Source organism: Sebastes umbrosus, chromosome 1 (assembly GCF_015220745.1).
Source record: "Sebastes umbrosus isolate fSebUmb1 chromosome 1, fSebUmb1.pri, whole genome shotgun sequence".
NCBI lineage: Eukaryota > Metazoa > Chordata > Actinopteri > Perciformes > Sebastidae > Sebastes > Sebastes umbrosus.
In genome coordinates this window covers 36,433,505-36,459,101 of record NC_051269.1, presented here as the reverse complement: position 1 = coordinate 36,459,101, position 25,597 = coordinate 36,433,505, and the positions used below count along the sequence as shown (strand labels likewise).

General features: G+C 40.8%; 2 protein-coding genes across 3 annotated transcripts in view; both read right to left on the bottom strand.

The window, feature by feature from the left end:
• Positions 1 to 24,413, bottom strand: part of LOC119492355 (inositol hexakisphosphate kinase 2-like) — a 1,011,171-nt gene extending 986,758 nt beyond the window's left edge. Inside the window, exons 1-5 of one of the 2 annotated variants that reach the window (XR_005207761.1) lie at positions 23,856 to 24,413; positions 21,948 to 22,188; positions 21,236 to 21,393; positions 20,275 to 20,450; positions 17,042 to 18,683 (exon numbers count right to left, since the gene is read on the bottom strand). Coding sequence is in view for 1 of the 2 variants with exons in the window: in XM_037776812.1 (XP_037632740.1) it covers positions 18,108 to 18,683; positions 20,275 to 20,450; positions 21,236 to 21,393; positions 21,948 to 22,188; positions 23,856 to 24,099 (1,395 nt within the window). In the remaining variant the exon portion in view is untranslated. Of the gene's footprint in view, positions 1 to 16,411; positions 18,684 to 20,274; positions 20,451 to 21,235; positions 21,394 to 21,947; positions 22,189 to 23,855 lie in introns of those variants that run through there. The other variant, XM_037776812.1, reaches the window with a different exon arrangement.
• Positions 1,330 to 8,882, bottom strand: LOC119491763 (protein transport protein Sec61 subunit alpha-like). Its single transcript, XM_037776010.1, has 12 exons — positions 8,708 to 8,882; positions 7,030 to 7,097; positions 5,964 to 6,029; positions 5,797 to 5,875; positions 5,427 to 5,558; positions 5,140 to 5,249; positions 4,454 to 4,607; positions 4,185 to 4,345; positions 3,869 to 4,066; positions 2,654 to 2,845; positions 2,488 to 2,564; positions 1,330 to 2,398 (listed from the first exon to the last, which is right to left on the bottom strand). Exons 1-12 carry the CDS (start codon positions 8,712 to 8,714, stop codon positions 2,212 to 2,214), a joined length of 1,431 nt encoding a protein of 476 aa, XP_037631938.1. The 5' UTR covers positions 8,715 to 8,882; the 3' UTR covers positions 1,330 to 2,211.
• Positions 24,414 to 25,597: the final 1,184 nt, after the last annotated feature.

Here is a 25,597-nt window from a genome sequence, read left to right as displayed (position 1 = left end):
TATACATACATATATATATATAAATTATATATATATATATGTGTATACACTTCTTTAAAAAAGTGAAATCAAAATATGTTTGTGAATAATTTTGAATAAACTTAATTTACAAATAAATTAAACAATGATTTCCCATTTTTATTTTGACTTACCAAGTTTCTTCCTGCTTTCCTGTCCAGTTCTACTACAGTCATATGACCTTGTGAGTCCTGAGTTACAGTTAACCTGAACGCCTATACAATACACCCTGTGAAATTTTCTCTGTACCACTTTTTGTTTTAATCCCTCAGGAGATGATTCATTTCTGTTATATTGGTGTGCATGACAAACTACAGGTGATATTGAAGCTCACACATCCCACAGTCTAAAAGCTACAAGGCCCCAGATTTTCATGTAAAGAGCGAGCAGATGGAAAAGTGAATTTTGTACAAAATGGTAAATTAAATGCGAAAAAAAATTAAATAAAAATAATTTAGAAAATGTATTCTTAATGATCACCCGATTGAATTAAATATCCATCAATGCATTGCCTCATAACTTGTTTGGGGACTCATTCTTCAGATCATAGGATATCTATAAGTAGTAATTAGTCATAGGTAACTAGACTTCTGATTGGTCTTGAAGACATTTCTTATTTATCTATTTTCATTGTTAAATTAAAACAGAAAATTTGATAAAAACATTGAATGTAAAGTGAGAAGGTTGCTGGTAGTGATGTTTTGGTATATACAATCAGTTGAATAGCAAAATCCCCCCTTATAGACTTATATTTTACTCTTTACCATGTGAAGCAAGTCAATTTTAAACCTCATACAGTGACCTCTAGTGGAAGTTAAGTGATTGGTAGTTACAGCAACTAAATTAAACTACAGCTGAGTTATAAATCACAACTCGATGGACATAAACTTGTCTCAACTGTTGAGGCTAATATCAGAGCAACAGCCCTAGTAACTAAGTCAATTATTGTTGCTGTACTTGTTTGTAGCCTTACTGCCCTTTAGTGTCAAATCCAGCTTTAACTATCAATAACGTGTGCTAACAGCATTCAATTGCTATGGCACTACGTGTTATTCTTCATTATTACACGGCTTTGTCGAATACTCAATTCTGATTGGTCAGCTGGTCATTGTTGTGAATTAAACCCCAGACAAGGCGATGCAAGACCGATGCCGCGTTGCCCTGTCGGGGGTTTATTTTACAAAAATGACCAGCTCGTTGTACGTTATCCCGTACTTATTTCACCCACGAACAGTATCCTGTAGTGGTCCCCGAACATGCAAGGACAGAGCACAACAAGGAGACAAGAGGAATCAAAACACAATTTCCAAGTATGTTGGAAAAAAATCCTGTTTTTTTTAATAACACAATTATGTCTGTTACATAAAGTAAAAACCAAAATGAAACCCCTTTTCGTCCCTATCAAACCCACCCTCATCCCGACAACCTCGGCAGTATTGTGCAGCGATTCAGTCTGGGAATAAAAGAGCATGACGACACAGACAAACACTTTCCTTTGAGGACCCAGAGACGGAGGACAAACACTGTGCCCTACATAAGACCAGAGTGAATATAAACACAGTCCATCATTTAAAATATCAAAATATAAGTAAATAAAATCCACCAACAGCTTGTCTGAGATTACCAGAAACCTTATGAGGAGTACAAGCATATTTTACTTATACTTTCACATCCTACTAAAAGCCCCCCAGAAACCTCAAGCACGATTGCTACTTATGATGAACATGACATGGCTTTCTTTCAACTCTCCCGAAATGTCCAGGCAGTGCTTTCAGCTTGAAATAAGCACTGTTGTCGCTGTCTTAGTGTTCCTTGAACATGCCGCGATGAACAATGCCTGAGGTAAGTCAAAGACAGCACCTCACACTTGTGTGCTTTTAGGCATTCTTCAGCTGATAAGACAGTCAGTGGGGACTTAGGCAGCCTGCAGAGAGATGGATTATAGCTATTGGAGTAAATGGACTGAAGACGCACAATACTATGCTCAACGCTGGGAGCAACCGACGTGGTTTTCTCAGCATTGACACGCTAGAGAGGTAATGGTTGAAAACACAGGTGGTGGAGTAAAGTTGCTTATCCCAGCTGCAAAATGGACTGATTGTGCGAATTGCTAAAAAAAAAAAATGCAAAATAACAAAACTGATGGGGGGGTGGATGCGCTTTGTCTGATGTGTGTCAGAAGGTTGGTATTTTCTAGAAAAGCAGTGCTCCCATGCTGCCCACTTCGCTCTGCTCCTTTACAAAGATTTCAAAGTACTGGTAGATGATGGTCACAGCCAAGAGGATTCCTGTACCTGAACCAATGGCACCCAGGAAGTCAGCCATGACCGACAGCCCTCCTATGCAGAGGCCACCGAAGGCAGCAGCTGTGGGGATGTACCTGTGAATAGTAAATCCATTCATTAATACATAAATATTCTGGAGGACAACTTTCTACTGCAAGTAACAAACATGAAACTCTGTTTGCACCTGTTGAGCTCGTGCACCATAGAGGTCTCTCTGTGTCCCCTCATCACCATCTGCTGCTCCTTCAGCTGCTTCGCCACCTGAGACACACACAGTGATAAACGCATGTTAATTTCATGCGGGACTGGCGCAAAGCAAGTAGCAAATGCTTCTGCAAACGCAGGCTTACATCTTTGGCAGAGGATCCTGAGACCTCAATCCAGGTCTTGGAGAAGAAGGCGCAGGAGCCAAGCATGAAGCAAATGTAGATACAAGCGTGAACCGGATCATCCAGGACAGAACCAAACGACTCTGGAGGAGAGAGGAAGTAGCAGAGTCCACCCACCGGATAGGCTCGAGCTGGTCCACCACTCGTGGCGTCCTAAACAAAAAAAAAGATTTTGTTAATAAGATGCACGACTTAACTACAACGCAAGAGACCGAACCTGACTTTGCCCTCTTTATGAAAATCACCAAGAGTCCTTAAAAGGTACAGTGTGCAGGGTTATGTGACATATAGTGGCGTGGTGGCAGATTACAACCAACTTAGTACCCCTCTGCACATTCCTGCCTTTCCAAGACTGTGATAAATTGAGCCGCAAAACCGTGGTGACGCCATTCGCTTCGCTCAGAGGCCATCCTTACCATAATAACACTACATTAGGAGCAACGGAAGTCAGAGAGCGGCTGGCGGTAACACAGTTTTGCACTCTGCGGCTCACGTTACCACAGTTTCACAAGCATGTTGGAGAACTATGGTGGCCTTCAGGTAAGGTAAAAACGTGAAAGGCTCTCGTTAGAGCCAGTGTTTGGTTTGTCCGTTCTGCGCTAGTGTAGAAACTACAGCTACATGGCAGACTCCGTGAAGAGGACCCGCTCACTATGTAGATATGAAGGGCTCATTCAGGTGATTATACACTGATGAAAACATAGTTATGAATATTATATTGCATTCCTGCTAATAGATCCCATGGATGTATAAAGAGAACTGGATACAGCGTTGGAGGCGGGCTCCTGTTCATTCCTATGAGAGTTGCTCAATGGTGCACTTTATAACTTTTAGGACCTAATGACTTAAATAAGGGCTATTCAAGTGTTTGTACTAGGAAGTTGATTTACCTAAAAAAATATTATCCGCTGAGTTACGTACATCTTTTTCCCAATGTAAGTCTATGGGAAAAAGTATTTTTGGGCCCAATGGCATCACGTGACGGACACGGAAGTTGCAGTGCAACTGTTTGGCCACTACGAAAATTAGCTTCAAAGCCCGGCGCTCTTCCTGGGGGCTTGATAGATCCCCTTAAATGCTACACACGGTTCCTTTAATCCAATCTCCTGGTCTATAAACACGTCACAAAGACTGAGACTGGATGTGCTGGAGGCGAAGCACGGGTTATATACTTACAGACCAGGTACCCAGTAGGTTGACGAGGAAGTTGCCGCTGAAACGCGTTGAGAGCATCTGAGAAATGACGTAGAGATTGGAGACCAGGGCAGACTGCAGGATGATGGGGATGTTGGAGGTGTAGAACAGTTTGATGGGGTAGGTGTTGTATTGTCCACGGTAGCGTGCTGACTTGATGGGCAGGTCCACCCTGAAGCCCTGGAGAGGTAACAAAGAGCACCCATCAGTAAGCTGATATTTACTTCAAAACATGTCGTCCAAATTCCTTTAGTGCAGTAAGACACTGGACTGTGTTTAGTTGGTGTTGCCAGCTCACCTGGAAGTATATGACCACTGCAAACACAAAGACGGTGGCGATGAGGTTCATGAGGTTAGGCAGGTTTTGTCTGTAGAAGGCCTCTCTCAGGGCGCGCACCTTGTCCGTGCGGGTGGCAATAAGATGAAAGAGAGCAATGATGGCTCCCTCAAACTCAGTACCTGGATAAACAACAGGAGTCACGGGGTTAGCCATTATAATACAGATGAAGATGTATCTCCTGTATCTTCCCCTCAGCTTCAAAATGTGTTCGTTCCCAGCGCCTGTACCTCTGCCGGTGTTGACAGTGGTGGGGCTGAAGGCCTTCCACACGATCGTCTCACAGATGTTGGTCGCGATGAAGAGAGAGATACCCGAGCCCAGACCATAGCCCTTCTGGAGCAGCTCGTCCAGCAGCAACACAATCAGACCTGCGACAAAGAGCTGAAGAAACGGACAGGAGGTTTGTATTGAGCCGATTCAAACAAAAACAGCTGTGTACAAAACAACATTATGACAGTCACAATGAACAAGCCAGGGTTTTAATTATCTGATTTCTGCTCATCCCAAGGACGGAGAGGATTCAAATTTTGCATCTTAATTTGTAAAATATTTGTAAATTAATTTTAAAATAATGTAAAAGAAAACATATACTTTGCAAGAGCCAACATGTTTTATATTCAACCTCTAAGTGCTTCACACAATACTTGATACACAAATCAGGTTGATTGACAGACTAATATATAAAGAATGTGAATTAAATATTTTGGCTGACAAATGTTATTTTAGCAGGTAAGATAAACTGAACGATTAACGGTTCAACGGACTGATTTTTCTATTGTTTTTAACACCCTGAATGAGCTAAAACACAATTTGAGACACATAGCCTAAACTTTGGAAATATGCGCATCTGTTTCCAGATATACACATTTCCAGATTTTAGGCTAGAGAGCAGCAGTGAGAGTTTTGTATTAACCTGGATGATGATGAGCAAGCATATCCCAGCACCCATCTCTGAAGGGTCTCCATACATGCCAGTCATAACATATACAATGGCCTGTCCAATGGTGATGATCATTCCAAACACTGTGAAAAGACAGAAAAAAAATGATTTGCAATTGGCGACTTTGCAGGAACAGCTACTACTGATGTTACTGAGCAGTTTATTGTGTCTGCTATCTTCAAAGAAAATATAAAAATCTTCAGTTTCAAAGGTACGTGACAAGTTCTAAAAATAGCAAATGTAGTGAGTGGTAGACCTACATTTCTGAGCTCCATTGAAGAGGGCTCTGTCCTTGGGAGTGTCTCCCACCTCAATGATCTTGGCACCAGCCAGCAGCTGCATGATAAGGCCTGAGGTGACAATGGGTGAGATACCCAGCTCCATCAGAGTACCTGGAGGTCAAAAACATTAGTGTCACTGTAAGCCTCAGTTAGCACAACAACAGAAACAATGCACAAGGGCCTATGCCTGTTGACCTTTGACTTATCACATGTGATAATGAGATTATGTCAGATCTTATAGCAACGCTGGAATTGGATTATTTCTAGATTTTTTTGTATCAGTCTATACATTGTTTTTTAGTAAATTCTTGCATATTATAACCCTGTTTAACATATACAATTCAAGCACCTCTGTTGGAAGCCAGGATTACTCTCATCCAGTAGAAGGGATCTGCTGAATCTGACGACATGATGCCGAAGAGAGGAATCTGAATCACGAAAAAGATATAAAACAGTGTCACAAACCACGATGACCACTAACAGAGGCAGTAGGTTGGATGTCATTAAGATACTAACCTGGCAGCACACCAGAAAGATGAATAGCGTGATGGCCGTCCATAGTACTTTTTCTCTAAATTGAATCTGCGAGGATTAAAAAAAAGAAGAGCACATGTCATTCATATCCATTCATAATAGCACAGTGCAGACATAATGCAACTTAATAAGAGTATTTGTTAAGACTAGGGCTGTGAAAGTTAATGCGATAATAACGCGTTAATGCAATCAATCTTTCGGAGGTCGTAGCAGGCTCAGTTTTAAAGCTAGAGTGAAGAAACTGACATCATGAAAATAAAAAACCTAAGGAATCCATTGATACCAATCACAGTCATACTAGCTCTTTGCAAAGGAGGCTAAATAACGCTCCAAACTTGCATTAACTTTTGGCGAGGAAAAACTGTCATAGCCATTTTCAAAGGGGTCCCTTGACCTCTGACCTCAAGTTATGTGAATAAAAATGGGTTCTATGGGTAACCACGAGGTTTTTTTTTTCTTATTTTACCTTTATTTAACCAGGTAGTACTCATTGAGATTAAGAATCTCTTTTGCAAGAGAGACCTGGCCAAGACAGCAGCGTTTAAACATACATTGAAGTTTCAGATGCCACAACATAAAACAAATGCAAAATACATATATAGCATAATATCATACAAAACACATTCAAATCAAGTGTTTGAAGCCAATGTTAAAGTGAAAATATTCAGAAACACAGACAGCTCCCGACTGACTCTGCTTCTAGGTCTTTCATTAATGTTTTCCCGAGTCCCCCCTTTACAGACATGCCCACTTTATGATAATCACATGCAGTTTGGAGCCAGTCATAGTCAAGTCAGCACACTGACACACTGAGTTTGACATGTTATGATTTGAGCAAATTTTTTATGCTAAATGCAGTACCTGTGTGAGTTTCTGGACAATATTTGTCATTGTTTTGTGTACAATGTGTGCATTTGCATAAAGCAAGCATGTTTGCCAACTCCAATGTTGATCCGCGTATTAAATACTCGACAAATCTCCTTTTAAGGTACATTTGAACAGATAAAAAAATTTGCGATTAATAATTATAATTCATAATGAAACCTACCTTTCTTTCTGGTTTCTGAATTTCTGGCAAGACCGCACAGAAAGGCTTGATGACCTCCAAAAATTTAACTGCAGAAAGAGACATTAGCAGGTTAAAAAGACAGAAGTAAGCATTGCATTTACACCACACACACACACACACACTCATACTACATCACAATTATTTATGTTATTTTGAGTAATTGGTCCTCTTAAAAACCAGGTTAGTTTAGAGGCAACATTATCACTAACCAGCAGCTTAACCAGCTACCAGCAGACAACTAGCCAATGCAGCAACAAACTGTATTTTCTTAGCAATAATCAGACATAATAACAAATTACACTTGAGCAAAGTGTTGTCATTTATAGACAGGTAGAGGCTTCGCTGCTGCTGGATGTCTCCTCTTCAATTCAATTCTAATCACTTTATTTGTCCCCCAGGGGCAATTGTAGAGGCTCGTAAAGCAGAACAATTAACAACACAAAACAGGAAATTTGAAACATGTTTCAACACAGCTGTGTCAATCACTGAAAGTGACTTTGACAGCAACTGATTTAACACATGCAACTGAATCCTTTACTAGTACCATACTAACCAATTTAGCATTGCAAGTCTATCATTGCTGCTCTTAAAGCAGGTTAATTCAGAGGCAACGTCATCACTAACAAGCAGCTTAACCAGCTGCCAGCAGTCAACTAGCCAATGCAGCAACAAACTGTATTTTATAAGCAATAATCAGACATAAAAACAATTACACTTGAGCAAAGTGTTGTCATTTATAGACAGTTAGAGGCCTCTCTGCTGCTGCTGGATGTCTCCTCTTCAACAGATCTGCTGTGTCAATCACTGAAATTGACTTTGACAGCAAGTGATTTAACACATGCAACTGAATCCTTTACTAGTACTCTAACAAACTCTCGCTTGTTCATGGGTTAAAACTGTATTTTGGCGTAGGAGAGTCTGTTACAATACCATACTAACCAATTTAGCATTGCAAGAAGTCTATCATTGTTCTTATTAAACCAGGTTAGTTTAGAGGCAACGTCATCAGTAACAACCAGCTAACCAGCTGCCAACTGGACAACTAGCCAATGCAGCAAACAAACTGTATTTTCTTAGCAATAATCAGACATAATAAGAATTACACTTGAGCAAAGTGTTGTCATTTATAGACAGTTAAAGGCCTCTCTGCTGCTGCTGGATGTCTCCTCTTCAACAGATCAGCTGTGTCAATCACTGAAATTGACTTTGACAGCAAGTGATTTAACACATGCAACTGAATCCTTTACCAGTACTCTTCTAACTATCAACATGCTCGTACAAAACAGGAGAAAAGAAACCAGCATGTCTCTCCAGAGAACTATCCTGCAGTTCCTTCAGCTAGCGCGATGCTAACTAGCATTCAATCACACATAAAACTGAGTAAATCAATGTAAAAGAGGAAGTTTGCGCAACTGTGAGGAAGATAAAGGGCAGGATGTTAGAAATTAGCTCCGACTTGTGAAGAAAAACACATCTTAGACTTGATTTAATGAAGAATAAACGCTTTAAATTAGCTGTTACAAGCTAGCTGCCAGCTAGCCGCTAAGCTAGCCAGTTAGCTACATTAGCTTCATGTTCCGTTATTTGTTATCTGTCGGAGGTTCATTCAGATTCTTAGAGCCCCAACACGTGTACAGAAGAAATGGATGTCACCTACTGCCCATGGTGTCCTGAAGACGAGTCCTGTCGTGTTACTGGGACCAGAGAGAGACAGAGAGACAGCGGAGACAGAGAGTCAGAGAGGCTCCATCAAGAGAGAGACAGAGAGAGAGAGAGAGAGAGAGACACTGAGAGAGAGAGAGAGAGAGAGAGAGAGACACGTCACCAGACCAGCCGCTAACACACGTCACTACTCTGAGACACACAGACAACACACTGCACACCCACATTAATGCTGTACAGTGGTATCTATGCAGACACTTTATTTAATGTGATAAATAAATCTAGTCAAGACCTTAAACGCATGATTTTTATTTTTTTTTAAATTTTTTATTTTTTTTTAAAGGGACTATTTGTAACTTTCAGAAATGCTTGAAGAGCCCTTTAAAGGGAGTATTTGGGACTATTTGTAACTTTCAGAAATGCTTGAAGAGCCCTTTAAAGGAACTATTTGGGACTATTTGTAACTTTCAGAAATGCTTGAAGAGCCCTTTAAAGGAACTATTTGGGACTATTTGTAACTTTCAGAAATGCTTGAAGAGCCCTTTAAAGGAACTATTTGGGACTATTTGTAACTTTCAGAAATGCTTGAAGAGCCCTTTAAAGGAACTATTTGGGACTATTTGTAACTTTCAGAAATGCTTGAAGAGCCCTTTAAAGGGAGTATTTGGAACTATTTGTAACTTTCAGAAATGCTTGAAGAGCCCTTTAAAGGAACCATTTGGGACTATTTGTAACTTTCAGAAATGCTTGAAGAGCCCTTTAAAGGAACTATTTGGGACTATTTGTAACTTTCAGAAATGCTTGAAGAGTCCTTTAAAGGGAGTATTTGGGACTATTTGTAACTTTCAGAAATGCTTGAAGAGCCCTTTAAAGGAACTATTTGGGACTATTTGTAACTTTCAGAAATGCTTGAAGAGCCCTTTAAAGGAACTATTTGGGACTATTTGTAACTTTCAGAAATGCTTGTTAACATAGTCACCTGTGGCCGTTAAGTTACTATTATTTTATTTACATTAACCCCTGGCATGTTTTGTGTTTTGTAATTTTATTTATTTATTTTAGTTTTACGTTTGTTTGTTTTTGTTTTTATTTATCCATTCATGTTTTTTATTCCTGTTATTTTTTTATGTTAATGTGAAGCACTTTGGGTACCTTTTGGTTATTGTATAGTGCTATACAAATAAATATAGATTGATTTGATTGTTGATTTATGTCCACTATTTGTATTGTTTATCTATGTATTGTTTGAATTGTTCTTTGTATTGTCTACAAATATAAAATAAAGACTATTTAAAAAAACAAAACAAAAAAAAAACCTATGAGCATGATCCATGGATGTATTGATAGTATGAATCAATACAGGATCAGGCCAGGAATGGATGAAGACAAGTGACAAGTGAAAATCTTGCAGAGGAGAGATGATACTAATTTATGTGCAATATCAACATTTCATATTTATATGGGCAATAATGTGAACCCAACCACTCATTCAGTCTATTTTTTATTTATATCTTGTTTTTTACTGTTTACTTACTAGGCCTTACTATATCTTTATTATTAATTTGCTTATTTATTAGATCTTATTTTTTTTTTTTACTGTTTACTTACTTACTATATCTTTATTATTTACTTGTTTATTTATTAGGTCTTATTTTGTTTTTTTACTGTTTATTTACTTACTATATCTTTATTATTTACTTGCTTATTTATTAGATCTTATTTTGATTTTTTTTACTAATGCCTCTTGTTGTTTGCACTGTAACCCTTTGATGCTGTAATCTTGCAAATTTCCCTTCTGTGGGACTAATGAAGGATTATTTCATTTTATCTCTTATACAAAACTGTCATGACGTAAACTTGTAGCCCTCAGGACTTCTGCTGCCTACTGGCATTATTAGCCCCTTGATTGATTGATTCAGTCATGGTTTTTTAATCTCATCACGCATGTGTTTTAAATAATGACATGCAGTATTCTCAGTACTTGCGTTGTCTCAGCTCTCCAACGGTAGCCTTAAAGACACATTTATTTATTTATAGTTTTTGTGGAGTATTGCAATCAGACTGACTGAATATTAATTTTCCTGATGCAATCCTCTGTGCTGTTTACCAGGTCACCAGTTAGAAGTGGTGAAATGTAACTAAGTACATTTACTCAAGTACAATTTTATTTTATTCACACTGTGATACAACCATATTAACAATCCAAAAATATCAGTTGTGTATATATAGTTGAATGCACCATTATTATCACCTAGAATAAGTGTGGCTGCAGAAAGCTATTGACATAGTATATAGGCTATATTAAAAAAATATTTACCGTAAAAAGTTTTAGCAATACAGTGTTACCTTTTAAGATGAAAGAATATCAACTATTTAGTGTTTTGTTTTTTTAGTGTTCTGCATAATTTCATAATGCATTTAGTTCAGATAAAATTATAAGTGAAGCAATCTCAGTTTGTTCTCATGCTATCATTTCCCCTCACAGCTTCTCACCACTAGAGCTCAGTGTTGTTCCAGACAGTGGTGATATTTATCCGTGCTTGTCTAAACTCTCTGGACCTACACTACTATCATTTCTCACTAGATTTGTTTCTTATCAGAAAACACTCACACAGAGGTGGAGCGGAGGGTGGTTGGGAGTCTGCACATCTGCCCTCAGATAAAGAGAAATGTGTTCATGTGGTTACATAATGACCACAGAGCTGTGAGCTAACAGAGGTGAGGACAAGCAAATGCCACACTAACCCCCTCCAGGCTCTACTTTTCATAGAGTTTTGAATAGCCAAAATATACTGTACAATTCTTTCCTGTCAGTCATGAGGAAACTGGCTGACCTCAGCTTTGATGTTGTGTTTTGTGTTTTTTGTGTGTTTTGATGTTAATCAGAAGTTATTATTTGTTGGTAGGAATTTATTTTTGAAAGGGTTTCTGCTCGCTAAAGGGGACTTTTTCCTTTCCACTGTCGCATAACAATGCATGTTCATGGGGGATCTCTTTTTGGGTCTCTAAATTATAGAGTACGGTCTAGACCTGCTCTATGTGAAAAGCATCTCAAGATAACTTCTGTTAAGATTTGACGCTATGCAAAAATAAATTGAATTGAACTGAACGAATCACACTTGTGTTTTAATGAAAACAGAGCGATCCATAAATGAATGTTTTATCTGCAGTGCTTTAATGATCCGAAAAGGACAATACAGCCTAATCCACCATGTGCTATCAGTCCCTTAGTGCCAGAAAATGCAAATAGTCTGTGGTAATGCACAAACAAATATTTATTATCTTTCTTACAGAAGAAAAATACATGCAAATAAAACATGATCCAGTGTTTTGATAATGTTTCCCCAACATTAAGTCTGTTCCTGTGTGCACCTGTGGAGGACATTATGTCTGTCTGCAGCCTTCAGTTATGTAAACTCACCAGTGTTTCACTGAACGACTAATACACGGAAACAGACCCAGGACCATATACAGGGACATGTTGTACCTCAGACTCGGGTGCTCAAGGACAAAACTATCCTGGATTACTCCAAACACATTAAATCCTTCAAATTAAATGTCATAAGATTTCTCTCTTTAACACTTAAAGATCCCATTAGCTTCAGTCATGCTTTCTAGACATTATTTATATATATATGACCACAATCTTACAGATTACAGAACTATGATAATAAGGTAATTGTCAATGTACATTGTAACAAATGGGCTAAAATAACTTACTGTGCACAGGATTTGTAAATTCTATTTATGCCCTTTATTATCATAAAGGAATATGACATCATTTTACAGCTGCAACTATGTTTATTGTAATTATCAATTAGTCTGTCATTACATTTTCAGTTGATCGATTGATTGTTTTGTCTATAAAATGTCAAAAATATTGCATTTTGCAGTATGCAAGTCAGCATGCTTTTCTGGCTATTCTGACCCACAATCTTCTGCGCAGCGAATATATGAGCAAGAGGGTCAAAGTTCAAGGCACAAGGTTATTTTAAGCATACAGCATACAGAGTCCCAATTGTATGCATACTGCATGCAACAGTATGTACTTTGTAAGGGCAGCTGCAGTGCGTACTAAAAGTAAAAAAATATGATATTTGTAACGTATAAGCATGCAGTCTGCCTGCGGTGAGGGGAGCTGATATGTGAACAAGAACAAACACAGTGATGTCGGTACATGTCGGCTAATCAGCTGATTTGATTCTGTTGCAGATGAGTCAGCCTTTGTCTTCCTTATTTTTAGAGATAAGTAAATGTAAACAGTGAAGTGCTCCTTCGGGTGTGGAGGCATGAGTGTCGCCTGTTTTAGTCAGTCAGTGGGCTGTTTTATTAGTAGATGATGGAGGGGCATGAAATAATAGTCATGGCAAAAGCAGTAAGTAGGAGCCTGGGAATTATACATTTAGCGTGCTTCATCCATACACTGCCAACTGAAGTTATCAGCTTATCAAAGACAAAATTACATATCTGTGTTCTGCACGGCCTTGTTTAAAAGTACAGTGTGTTGCGGCATCTAGTGGTGTGGTTGCAGATTGCAACCAACTGAGTACCCCTCCGCTCACTTATTAATATTATATTCCATTTCTGCCGTTAGATCCACCTGATTGTTACACACTAGTCCTTTAACACACATGTAAAAACACACATCCATGCAAACACTATTTATGTATACGAAGAGCTCATGTAAACCCACTACTGAGGATAGAGTCTTGTCCATAAGTAGAGGAAGGGGACAGAGATATCAGTGAAGAGAATCCCAGGGTAAGTGGAAGGATAAAGAGAGCTAAACCATAATCCTTGGCTGTAATATTATTGTCATAACACCATGCCTGGCACCTGTCCATCACTGAAACCCCGTTAGACTGAAGACAACTGAGGCTCTGTTTGGAAGAGGCAACCACAAACTGCAGTAATCCCCAACTAATCCAATCGAGGCCTTGCGGTGTGATAGTGTTATTGTGAGCCAGAGTAACACCCATGGAGTGATTCAAGAGGGAACAAAGTCCTGCCTTCATTTGACCTTCATGTGTGAGCTTAAATAAACACTGTGTTTGGTGTCAATCTGTGCCTCTGATGGTTCATTATCGTAATTAACAGGTCAGTGTAAATGAGTCGGACAGAGTGGACGACAGGGGCCTCAGGCAAGGTCGAGGCCCGACGCCGCGCAGACAGCGTCACTGTGCCACCGTTATGTAACAATCCGATTACATCTTGGCTCGATTTTGCTTTTCCTCTCTTGCTTTTGCAGTCCATTTCTCTGCCTTTCTATGGACGAACAGACCTAGCCTCCATGCACTGTGTTGTCATTTCATGTTCTTATAAACTGTATTAAAATTAGTGGTTAAAACCTGCTAGACGTGGGTTCCTCTAGTATTAACACAATGTTAAAGCTATGGGTTTAACTGCAGAGCCTGCAGCCTGTGCATGTGTGAGGGTAGGTATTTTATGAATTGAATGATTTAGATTGGAACAGGTGCGATTTTATCTTCCAATGATAAATAATCATTGAGTTCCGTAATTATTGTACTGTATATTACCGTTGTAATATTTGCTCTGATTATTTCATAAATGATCATTCCTTGAAGCATTATAAGTCTCATGATTCAGATTTCTGCTTTTTTTAGTATTTAATTTTTTTCATTACTTTTTATATACAATGTCTTTGCATGAACTTGAGTTTATACTTCTACTTAAATTTTCATTCTTATAGCTCAAGTACGCGAGATTGGAGCAAATATGATTAAAAAAAGTAATTATATATTTTATAAACAGTCGCTATATCGTGACAGTGGTACATGAAACAGGTAACCTGAAAAAAAATCATGTGCTTCTGTGTCCTCCGATGCTCCTAACGGCATCTGCAAGATTTCACAGACCGGAGGAAACCAAGCGATGAGAGCGTCTATTAGAGCCGGCTGCCAATCACTCGCAAACTCCGACCAAACGGTCAAACTAGACCACGCTGATCAAATATGAATCAATATTTTGTTACGTTAATGCCTATTTCTCGCCTCAAATGTTTTCAGAATCATCTTGTAGTGCACGGTTTTGCTGTAAAATGAGAAAGTTTGTGACGCCGCCGCCATTGTGAAATCTGGTGAAGGAACGCCAAGTTACGCTCTCTCAATGAAATGACCTGTGATTGGTCATAGTCTCCCGTCACGGGCTAGATTTTCTAAAGCCTGAAAACAGAGCCATGAGGAGGTGCAGAAGTCTAGTTATCTCCCAGAACACTTGAATTACAATATGCTGAAAGGCTATTATGGGATTTTTGCCCAATGATGCCAAAAATATACTGCCTACTGCAGCTTTAAAGGGATGGTGCGTAGGATTTAGTGGCATCTAGTAGTGTGATATAATATATTTTTATAATAATAATACATTATTTTGCTTCACTGTTTTCAGTCCATTTGCACCCAACAAAACAATTTTAACTCAAGGTCCACGCAACCTAAAATGCAAACACCCAGAAGTAAAAATAGAAATCCTGACGTTTGTGTGTCCTCCTGTCTTATTTCTATTTGAGAGGCAGTCAAGAACAGATCCTGTAAACATCAAATAGCCAAGAGGAAAGTGAATCTGTGGTGGTGAAACACACATTTGGTCTGGACTGTCCCCCGTATGCAGAAGAGCTGTGGAATAATTAGCTGGCTTTCAGCAGTTAAATAAGTGATTCACAGTTATTAGATAATCCTCAGTCTGTTGCAGATAATGAATGAACTGCTGAGAGATATGGAAATGAGTTGATGGCAGTGAACAAACAAGTGAAATTAATTTTGACATCATGCATGACCTCGAACCTCAGTTGGTAAAGAATGACTTTTGCAATGCAAAGTAATGAGATTATTGTTTTTGGAGGTGACACCAGTCATAGGACTGTGAGTGGAAGTGTGCACCACTGTGTCCACATGCAACAATCATGGTCATGAGATGATGGAGCAGACTTGATGAATGAAAAGAGTAGTGACACTATCCCATTCCCGGCAAAGGCTGCTGTTGCCATAGTGATTTTAACTGCTGTTATTATGCAACTGTTCCACTTCACAAAGCAATGAGCTACTAGGACGCACAGAATAACAGTGAATCTGCAGTATGTGTGGTGTAATAGACATATGCATACACACAATGACAGAATGGGATCATGTTGATGGTTGAGAGCAGCCCACTGATCCTGAGAGTGGAGAAGAAAGAGCTTATCTTCTTCGTCTCTCCATCCTCTCATCTATCTGTCCCTCTGCGATCACACAGCACAGAAACATCACATCCACATACTGACTGTATCTGCAGCTGATCTTTGGCAGTCTATTAAACACAAACCACCATAACCCTGCTCTGACCCTAAAGATTAAAGTGTCCCTAAACCGCCACAGGACTACAGAATAAGCAGCAAGGTCCAAGAATGAGAACAACATAAAAGTATATTAAGAACATAATGTGTTGATGAACCAATGAGATTAATGAGAAAATCCTTTCCAGGGTATTTGTAGAGATATTCATTAATCTGTCATCATGTGCTTGTACTGGCCGCCGCTCAGAAAGCAGGCAGTCATTTGTACACACCCAGGGGATGACCTCACGTCCTGGAAATTTACATGAAATATTATAGTTGATGTCTGTGGTTTCTTTCTTTAATCCAGTGATTAAAAATGTTCCTGACCTTGTCAGCAAGTAACAGCAAATACAAAAGAGGACCTGGATGTTAACGCTAACCCAAGTCTTTATTTTCTTCCCCAACAAACTGTGGAGGACACATACATACAAGATTGAGGAATACAAACATGTCAAATAATGTTAATTAATATCATTAATATAACATTAATAGCATGGCAGGTATTAGTCTTCATCCACATTATTTTTGTGAACTTTCCGTTTCCCTTTACACCTGGCATTAAAATATGTTCGGATTGCAATCAGATACATGAAAGTACTGGTGTAAATGCACCTAAAAGGCATTAAGGACAGATTGTGATCCGATCGGCCAACCCACCTCCGGAGGTGGTCAGGGACGCTTTGTGACCACATTGACCACAAATGTAAATGCAATTGCGTTTTCAATCCACATACAACGACTACGTCGACGGAATACATAATGCAAGGGCTGTCCCGAGTGCCTCCTCTGATCACTGTACCAGTGGATTGCTGGAAAGAGCACCAACACAGTGTCTCCTCTCCTCATCCCTCTGTGTGTGCAATTGTAGTCGTACCTCAAAGTCACGTCTGCAAGCCCTCTCCTTGCGGTGTTATGTGGCTGATGTGTCCGCCCATTACACACCGTCTCTCCAGGCAGTGCCCGGCTGCGAGCCAGTGCGTAGTGCAGCCTCCAGAGGACTCCTCTCAGCTCTTTCAGACAGAACGATCGGATCTCCATGTTGACACTGGAGTAACATATTTACCAGATGTATATGTAATCAGGTTAAATCATAATTAGATACAATCTGGATGCATTTTAATGCCATGTTTAAAGGGGGTCTTTGAGGGAAGATGATGGGTGGGGGCTAACTGCCTCTCTTGTCATCGTCTCTGTCCTCCTCATACACATACAACTCCTGCTCTCTGGCAAAGCCCTGTCCCAGTGCAAACACATCCCATTACCGCACTAAAGCATTCCTTGGGGTGGATCCCATGGGACCTTATTTCAGAAAAAATATGAACAGAAGTCAACGGAGAGAGAGAGAGAGAAATAGTTTTTTAATCCCGTTTGAATAGCGCCATGAATCACACATATGATGTTTGTCAATTTAAAAGATAATTTTGTAAGTCAAGAAAGTCGCAGTTTGTCGTGGTATAATTTAATTTTGTGTGAAAAACAAAATTATCTTTTAAATTGACAAACATCTCATCTCTCCTTTTTCTCGTTTGAATACAGGAACCACTGGGGCGCTCTGCAAAAAAGAAATCAGAGCTCGCAAAGAGACGGCTTCCCTGCTCAGAGTCTGGACTCCCACAGTTCCCTCCTGCCTCCAGTCAACACTGGTCCATCCCTCTACCCACAACCCTTCATCCCTCATCCTCTTTCCGGATCCTTAATCCATCCCTCCTACATCATCATGGCTCCCCTCCATTTTATATACGTATTTAAGTATTCTAAACCCATATCGTTATTGGCGTGGTCTTCGTTACTGAACAGAATGACGCAATGGGGTAAATCACTGCATCAGTCACACAGATGGCTCCTCTATGTTATGTGCAGGTCTCTTTCATATCCTGAAGACAACAGAAACATTGAGAGGCACCAACGGCAGAAACAGGAACTGGGTCCCATGAAGGGCCAGCTGCAACGAGGTCTAATTTTGAAGAGGAGAAAAAAAAATCTCTCTCCACTTCTGTAGTGCAGTCCTCCTCTTTCTCCACTGTGTTACTGTGCATCTGTGTCTGAATGTGGGTCATGTCAGTCTTCAGTCTGTGCTGTTTTTCTCCAGCTCGGAGATGATGGTGATCAAGTTCTTGAGACCAGTGATGAAGTCGCTGTCCAGGCCCTCGTACACCACTTTCTCCCCCTGGTAATATCTGCAGGTGGTGTGGGCAAAATCAATCATTCTCACATCCACCACAGGGCTACGGGGGTCTGAGCAGGACAAGCGAGCCTGGTTAACACCTGAGCTTCCGTCACCGATACTGCCATCGCTAGACGTGGAGGGTCTGCGAGGATGTGCACCTGCTACTTCAGCCTCCACCTCCACGCCCTCATCCTCTTCTTCTTCTTCAGAGCAGCCGTCATTGCTGTGTTTTTGGTGGTGCGCTCCGTCGTAGATGATGAGCAGGGAGCTGCGGTAGAAGCGATAGGATTCGCAGGTTTCAATGGCAGCTTGAAACTCTCTGAGCCTGCGCAGCACCGGGGATAAGAGTTCACGTCGTAGACGTAGTCCGCTGTGGAAGAACTGGAACAAAGCCTCCTTGAAGCCCGGCACAGTTAGCCTTTTGCCATGCTCCTTGTTCATGCACAATAGCTGGCTCGTGTCAACCTGGTACACCTGAAGGGATCGAGAGACATAGAGGGGTTGAAAAAGTAGAGAAGGAATAGTGAGATTTGTTTGACTATACTGAAAGTAGTGCCTAAAATTGGCTTTGTTTCACCTGGACCAGACCGGCCAGCTAAAGAGTTTTAGGGTGCTTTCACATTAGGGACCCGGACCCGGGCCCGGATCCGAGTACACTTGTCCCCAAAGTCCAGTTCGATTGATTAGTGTGAACGCTCCGTACCGTACTCGTGCACGGTTCGTCGATCCGTACTTGAGTCCACTTGAAAAGGTGGTCTGGACAACGGATCATGTGTACTCGGGCACGGTTCGCATCAGGTGTGAAAGCCAAGCGTACCAAAACACGGAAGTGGACCGCTATTTAACCCGAGTAACGTTAGCAGTTAGCGAGAAGTTTTGAAGGGCAGGCTTTTTTCAATGCTGCCGGTCTCCTCCGATATCTGTACACATATAAAACTGTTTCATATCTATGTCTGTATCTGCGCGCATCATGGGCCGATCTCATCCTCTGAGCTGCATGGCCGTAAATGATACAGCAGGAAGGCAGGCGAGAGGTTCCTTAAAATATAAACAATAGGCGATGGGGTTGAGTGATGTTTGTTATTTTATTTAGCTGATTTAATGGTCTGTCTGCGAAGAACGAGAGCCGCTCAGTTGTTCAGCGGGCAGGGAGAGAGACGGGGTGGGAGTGAGACAACGTGTAGAGTCGGCATATTTTCACACCAAACTCTGTGAAATAAGAGTTTATTTCGGCCAAACCAGAGTTGGTGAATGTTGGAAAGACTAACGACGACAGTATTGGTGAGTTTTATTTTGTTTCTGTCAAGTTTGAATGAAGTGTTTTATGATGCTCCGCCACTAGAACAGCTGATCTCAATATAAACAAATACACGTGGGTGATGACGCAAGTGTACTCGGGTACGGAACAACTTTACTAATGTGAAAGCTGAGCAAGTGGGGGGGGGGGAATTGTACTCGGGAACGGTATAGATCAATCATACCTATTGTGAAAACGCCCTTACAGTCAATTTGGAATCAGAATCTGGTTTATTGCCACTTAGGTTTCACGTATAAGGAATTTGCTTTGGTGTATCAGTGCATAGCAAGGTAAACATAGTGAAAGAAATTTCAATCAAAAATTAAAGTACAAAGATCAAGAAACATAAATATAGAAAACTGCAATAAAATTTGAAACAAGACTCGGTCAAAACCGGGTGTATGGCTGGACCGTGTATGGTCATCTGTGAATTTGTGACTAAATTGTTGCGCAAATAGCCAGTGGTCATTTCTATAATGTTAAATCCAGTAATGGTACATGTCCACACTTTGAGCACAAAACTAAGTTATTTGTCAAATAAATTGGTACTACTGTCAGGATATAGTGAGCAATTATGACGGTCCTTATGAAAGAATATTTTTTTTTAAATTAAAGCTACCGACTGTAGCTTTAAAGGAAAAGTTCCACAATGAGACAAACAAGATATAATGTGTTTATAATAGAGCTTTAAAGGTATTTCACAAATGTCCAACTATTCCTTTAAGACAGAGCCATGAACTCTGAAGCTAGCCTTGGCTCAAATCTCACCTGCATGCCCGAGTGGCAGACTCTTATTGTGTTATTTGTGCTGTGTTGGTAGACTTGGTCCTTCAAGGCCACACGCCCTTCTGTGGCACCATATGCATGCTGCCGCATGCTGAACTTCAGGTCCAACACGCACGGCATCCTTTGCCGCCACGTCAGATTCTCCAGCAGCATGAATTCTGGTAAACTGAGTCAAGGAGGCCAGAGTTGAAAAAACGTAGCCTTCTATACTATTCAGCTTACAATTTAAAACAACTTGACGAGGTTAGATAAAAATAAACTGTGTACATCTAAGCTTTTCACATAATGCTATAATCCTGACAATACTGTATGTAAAGGCAGGTCACAGCAATATCAAGTAACTAAAGGGAGTTCTTTGGAAGCAAAACTCCACGGGACAAAGACATTGATAGCTAGAAAATGTATTAGATAACGTAATAATCATGTATGCATTTCAACTGCATGTAAATAGGCAGGTGTTCAGATGGTTCTGGTGGCTCAGTTGGCTGGGACACATGCCATGTCCTCTAGTGTGGAACATCTGAACAATTAATCCTTTCTCGTTCCACTGGGATATTGAATGTTGGCAAAATAGGAAAAAAATAGAATTACCGCCTTGCGGTTGTTTGCCTCCGCCAACCAGTCAAATTGCAGTTTACATCCCTGTCTGTCCAAAATGTCATCACTTTGTCATTTTATCCTTTTAGACATTTGTGTGAAAATGTCATAATTAGCACATGAATTCTTGAGTTTTGACCAAAAACGTGTTTTTATGAGGTCACACTGACCTTTGACCACCAAAATCTGATCAGTTCACCCTTGAGTCCAAGTGGATGTTTGCGCCAAATTTTAAGAAATTCCCTCCAGGCGTTCCTGAGTTATCGCGAGAATGAGCCGGGCGTACGGACGGACAACCAAAAAACACGATAGAAACAGGTGTGGTTCTCAGTAAGTGAAAGGATACTGTATTTGGATTCTTGGAGGTACGTGGGGTTGCGCTTCATCTTCCTCACGTGGTGCCATTGAGTCCAGGGGTTGTGTTTGACCTGTGGTAAAGCATTACTGTGACTGCGCTCCAGTTTGAGGTAGAGCACCTCGGTCGGCTCTCCCAGCTCGTGAACACTGGACGGCAGAAGGAGAGAGAACGTCATTAGATGAAGACACAAAGAAGAAAGAAAAAAAACAGACTCTGTATCTGCTTGTGTACGTGGGTAAAGTATGTATGTGGGTAGTAGAGCATAAAACAGTAATGTAAAGTAAAGGTAAAGGGCAGTAACAAACTGGTATATTGGATATAAAGAGGAACCCAATCCGTCTAAAACATTCAAAATCAACCTCTACATACATTTTGCCGTCAACCGGTATCAGCCTTCCAATCGCTCCGCTACTCCAATCCAGGGCTGACTAAGTTTTGAGTTTGTGTATATGCACGTACATGCAGGGCGGGCTCTAGCCCTTTTGGTACCCCAAAAGTGGTGCATTAAATAAATCATGGTTGTGTAACTGTTCTGAAGTGATCAATGCATCGTCTTCAATTTAATTTACATGAGCCTCGATTTAAGTGTGAAATTGACTCACTCACAAACTGACCCCCACCTGGTGACGCACTGACTACACCTCACCATGAGTCCCTCAGTGTACTGCTGTCTCTGTTGGGAAACTTTCCTTCATCTCACCTATTGTCCTGGTCTTGACAAGAGGGGCGGCTTTGAACATCATTGCTGTCATTTTCGCCGTCTACAATTTGCGAGAATGCCATCATTTTCCCCCACATGCGCATCTCGCATTTGAGATCGCTGTAGGCCGTGGAGTCCGTGTCCTCCAGATCCAGATCTTCTGCTGGGTCACTCTGGAAGGGGTAAGCAACGATGCAATGGTTCTCTTCTTCATCCTCCTCGAACCTCACTGACGCCAAACCTGAGAGCGGGAAACAGAAACAACATCTATTAGACGTTTGTGTCACCGAGCAGTGAAGAGAATATGTCTCTCATAAAGAATCAAAGCACAGTAAAGCTGACAAGATAACACAAGCGGCTAAGAAGTGCTGAGAATCTCTTATCCCCATCTTGCTGCTTTTTTTGCAGCAGTTACACTCACAGAGCAGTTTGATGAATCTCACACAAAATGATGAGCAATATACGTAAATACCACACAAAAATAACAAAGCATCACCGCACACATGCACAGAAAAAAGATAAGATGCTAGTCTACAGGCTTCAGCTGTAGATGAAGAGCACAACAAGTAATAGTCAGCAGGACAGCACAGGTTGCTTGTATCATAAACAGCCTTTCCTCCCCATGGTGTCCCATAATATGGCTGAAGGAGAAGGCAAAATAAGATGAAAATAAAGATAAAGAGGTGAGGAATCCATTGGTACCAACCATGTCATGCTAGCTTGTCGTGAAGGAGACTAAATAATGCTCCAAACTTGCGCAAAATTTTGGCGAGGTCAAACTGTCATGGCCATTTTCAAAGGGGTCTCATGACCTCTGACCTCAAGATATGGGAATGAAAATGGGTTCTATGGGTACCCACGAGTCTCATCTTTACAGACATGCCCACTTTATGATGATCACATGCAGTTTGGGGCAAGTCATAGTCAAGTCAGCACACTGACACACTGACAGCTGTTGTTGCCTGTTGGGCTGCAGTTTGCCATGTTGTGATTTGAGCATTTTTTTTATGCTAAATGCAGTACCTGTGAGGGTTTCTGGACAATATTTGTCATTGTTTTGTGTTGTTAATTGATTTCCAGTAATAAACATATACATACATTTGCATAAAGCAAGCATGTTTGCCCACTCCCATGTTATATATAAGTATTATATACTTGATAAATACACCTTTAAGGTACATTTTGAACAGAGAAAAAATATGTGATTCATTTGCGTTTAATCGCGAGTAACTATGGACAATCATGCAGATATATAAATAATTTGACTTGACTTTGTTGTTGTTCTTGCTCTGCTGTATGTCTGTTAGCGTGTAAGTTCACTGAGAGAAACAAAAACACAGTCAAATTCCTTGTGTGTGTTCACATGCTTGGCCAATAAAGCTGATTCTGATAGGACACAAAGTTGTAGCCATGACAGCAGACAATGCTTCAATTACGGACGTTGCAGCATAGAAACTACAATGTTGTGCAGAGTGCTGCCTATGTTGACCTTTTCAGACGACCTCATGGAGGATATCCGGATCTAAACGAGGAAGAATCTCTCTTTGTATCCTTTTCACCTCGGTGGGTGTGTGCCAGAAAGAAGCAAAGGGGGCAAACCTGACTTACCTGTGTTAGAACAGCCTTCTACAAACAAGGACATCACAACCGGGTGGCCTGTTTGTAGGAGGTCTTCGCTGCAGCACCATGATGTGGCAAAATTTGGCACACGCTGCTGGCAAGTACCTTGAAACAAAACTTGAGCAGGGAGCTCAGTTTCCTAAAAATCTCCCAATTTACACTTTACACACAACCTGCAAAACAACAATTCCCACCTGACTTGCAGTGAAATAAAGAAAGAGAGATGCATAACAACACACCAAAACACACCTGCCACAACACAGGTTAGAAAAGGATAGTTTGCATTACCTCTATACTGGGGGATAAACTCCCTCATCGCAGCAGGCACACTCTTGTAGAACCGTACTTCGGGGGCGCAGAAAGGTTTGCATATGGTCTGCTCCCCGAGGCGCAGGACGCAGCTATGCCCCCCCACTTGGTGTAGGAAGGGCTCAAGCTTCACCCCTTTTTCCAGGTAGCACTGCATGTACTGCAGCTGGTTTTGCTCTGCATCCACCGCCTCCTGGGCCTGAGTATCCACAGCCAAACCCATCCTCCTCTGGCCCTCACCACACTGCCGTAGGCATTAAGACAGGAAGGAGGAAATAGAAGAGAAACAGAATAAAAAGCCAGGTTTTGGTGGATATTTAATTCCTTTTGAACTCCTTGTCTGGCAGTTCTTGTACTTGAAAGCCACAGAAAGTCCTCTAAACGTTGTGGTTTGAACTAGTGATGCAGCGACAGGTAAAGCAAACACTGACAGATCCTGCTTGTGCCTCCACTTCACACTGAACTGCTCTCTAACAGCTGAGAGCTGGCTCACCACTGGTAAAGCTGTCACAAGCCTGACACTGGGTCCACCCACATCACAAGCAACCCACCAATCAGGAGCACCCAAAGCGGGTTTGTTTGGTGGTAACACTTCAAGGGAACGGAGCAAGCAAACACAGTAGTGGTTGGGGGAGTCAGGGGGAAGCAAGAGAGAGAGGAAAGGAATAAAAACAAGGAGGGAGGGCAAAGCTGAACCCAACGGGTGTCGTGATATACCAGTATTGACGATAGCTGTGATATTTCAAAATTGAAATATTAACATTGTGTTAATAATACACACACAATAAATAAAGAGTCGAAATTAGGGCTGTCAATCATTTAAAATAGTTTATCGCAATAAATCGCATGATTGTCCATAGTTACTCGTGATTAATCACAAATGAATCGCACATTTTTTATCTGTTCAAAATGCACCTTAAAGGGAGATTTGTCAAGTATTTAATACACTTATCAACATGGGAGTGACAATAGTCAAATATAAACTAAATGAATTACTAACTACACAGAAAACTTGGCCTGGAAGAGCCAACAGTTTTGATATGATAAGCAAAACATGGTGCAAAATAAAGACGCTGTCATTTTAATGTTGTAACACTTACAGTAGTTGCAGTAGTCGTAGCCATCTAGAACTGCTGCTTCCAGGTTATCTGACTTCCAGCCAGCTGGGATCCAGTTATATAGTCCCTGGGAGCCCAGTCCCCCACGTTGCCTGACAAGTTGGGTCTAGATTCCACGGTAAACACACCCATTGAAGCACATTTCACCCATTCCTTACTAACTTACCCCCGGGGGAAAAAAGAGTAAAAAAATAATTAACTATTGATCAATCTGTCTTCGTTCAATTGCAGGGTGTCACCAAGAGATTCCTTCACTAAAACACATTCACACATACAGTAAACCAATGTGTGACGGCCCACAGACACATTTCAAAAATGTTTGCCTCCTGTCAAGTTGTCAATAGTTATTATTCACACATTTTTAACAGCCTGCACCCCGTTTTTACCCTCCCAATTCACCTTAACGAGAAAAAAAACACTCATTCATTATGCTAATTTATGCTTACTCGCGTCCTATCTCCTCCTGTGACCCAGTAATCGTTCCCCCTCTGCCACCATGGAGGATCTTCCAATTCCTTGAATGCAACTAGAGTAGACGAGGAGAGAGGAGGTTTCTGGAGGCACTGAGAACGAGGAAATACCAGTGGATCATTTATGGAAGTC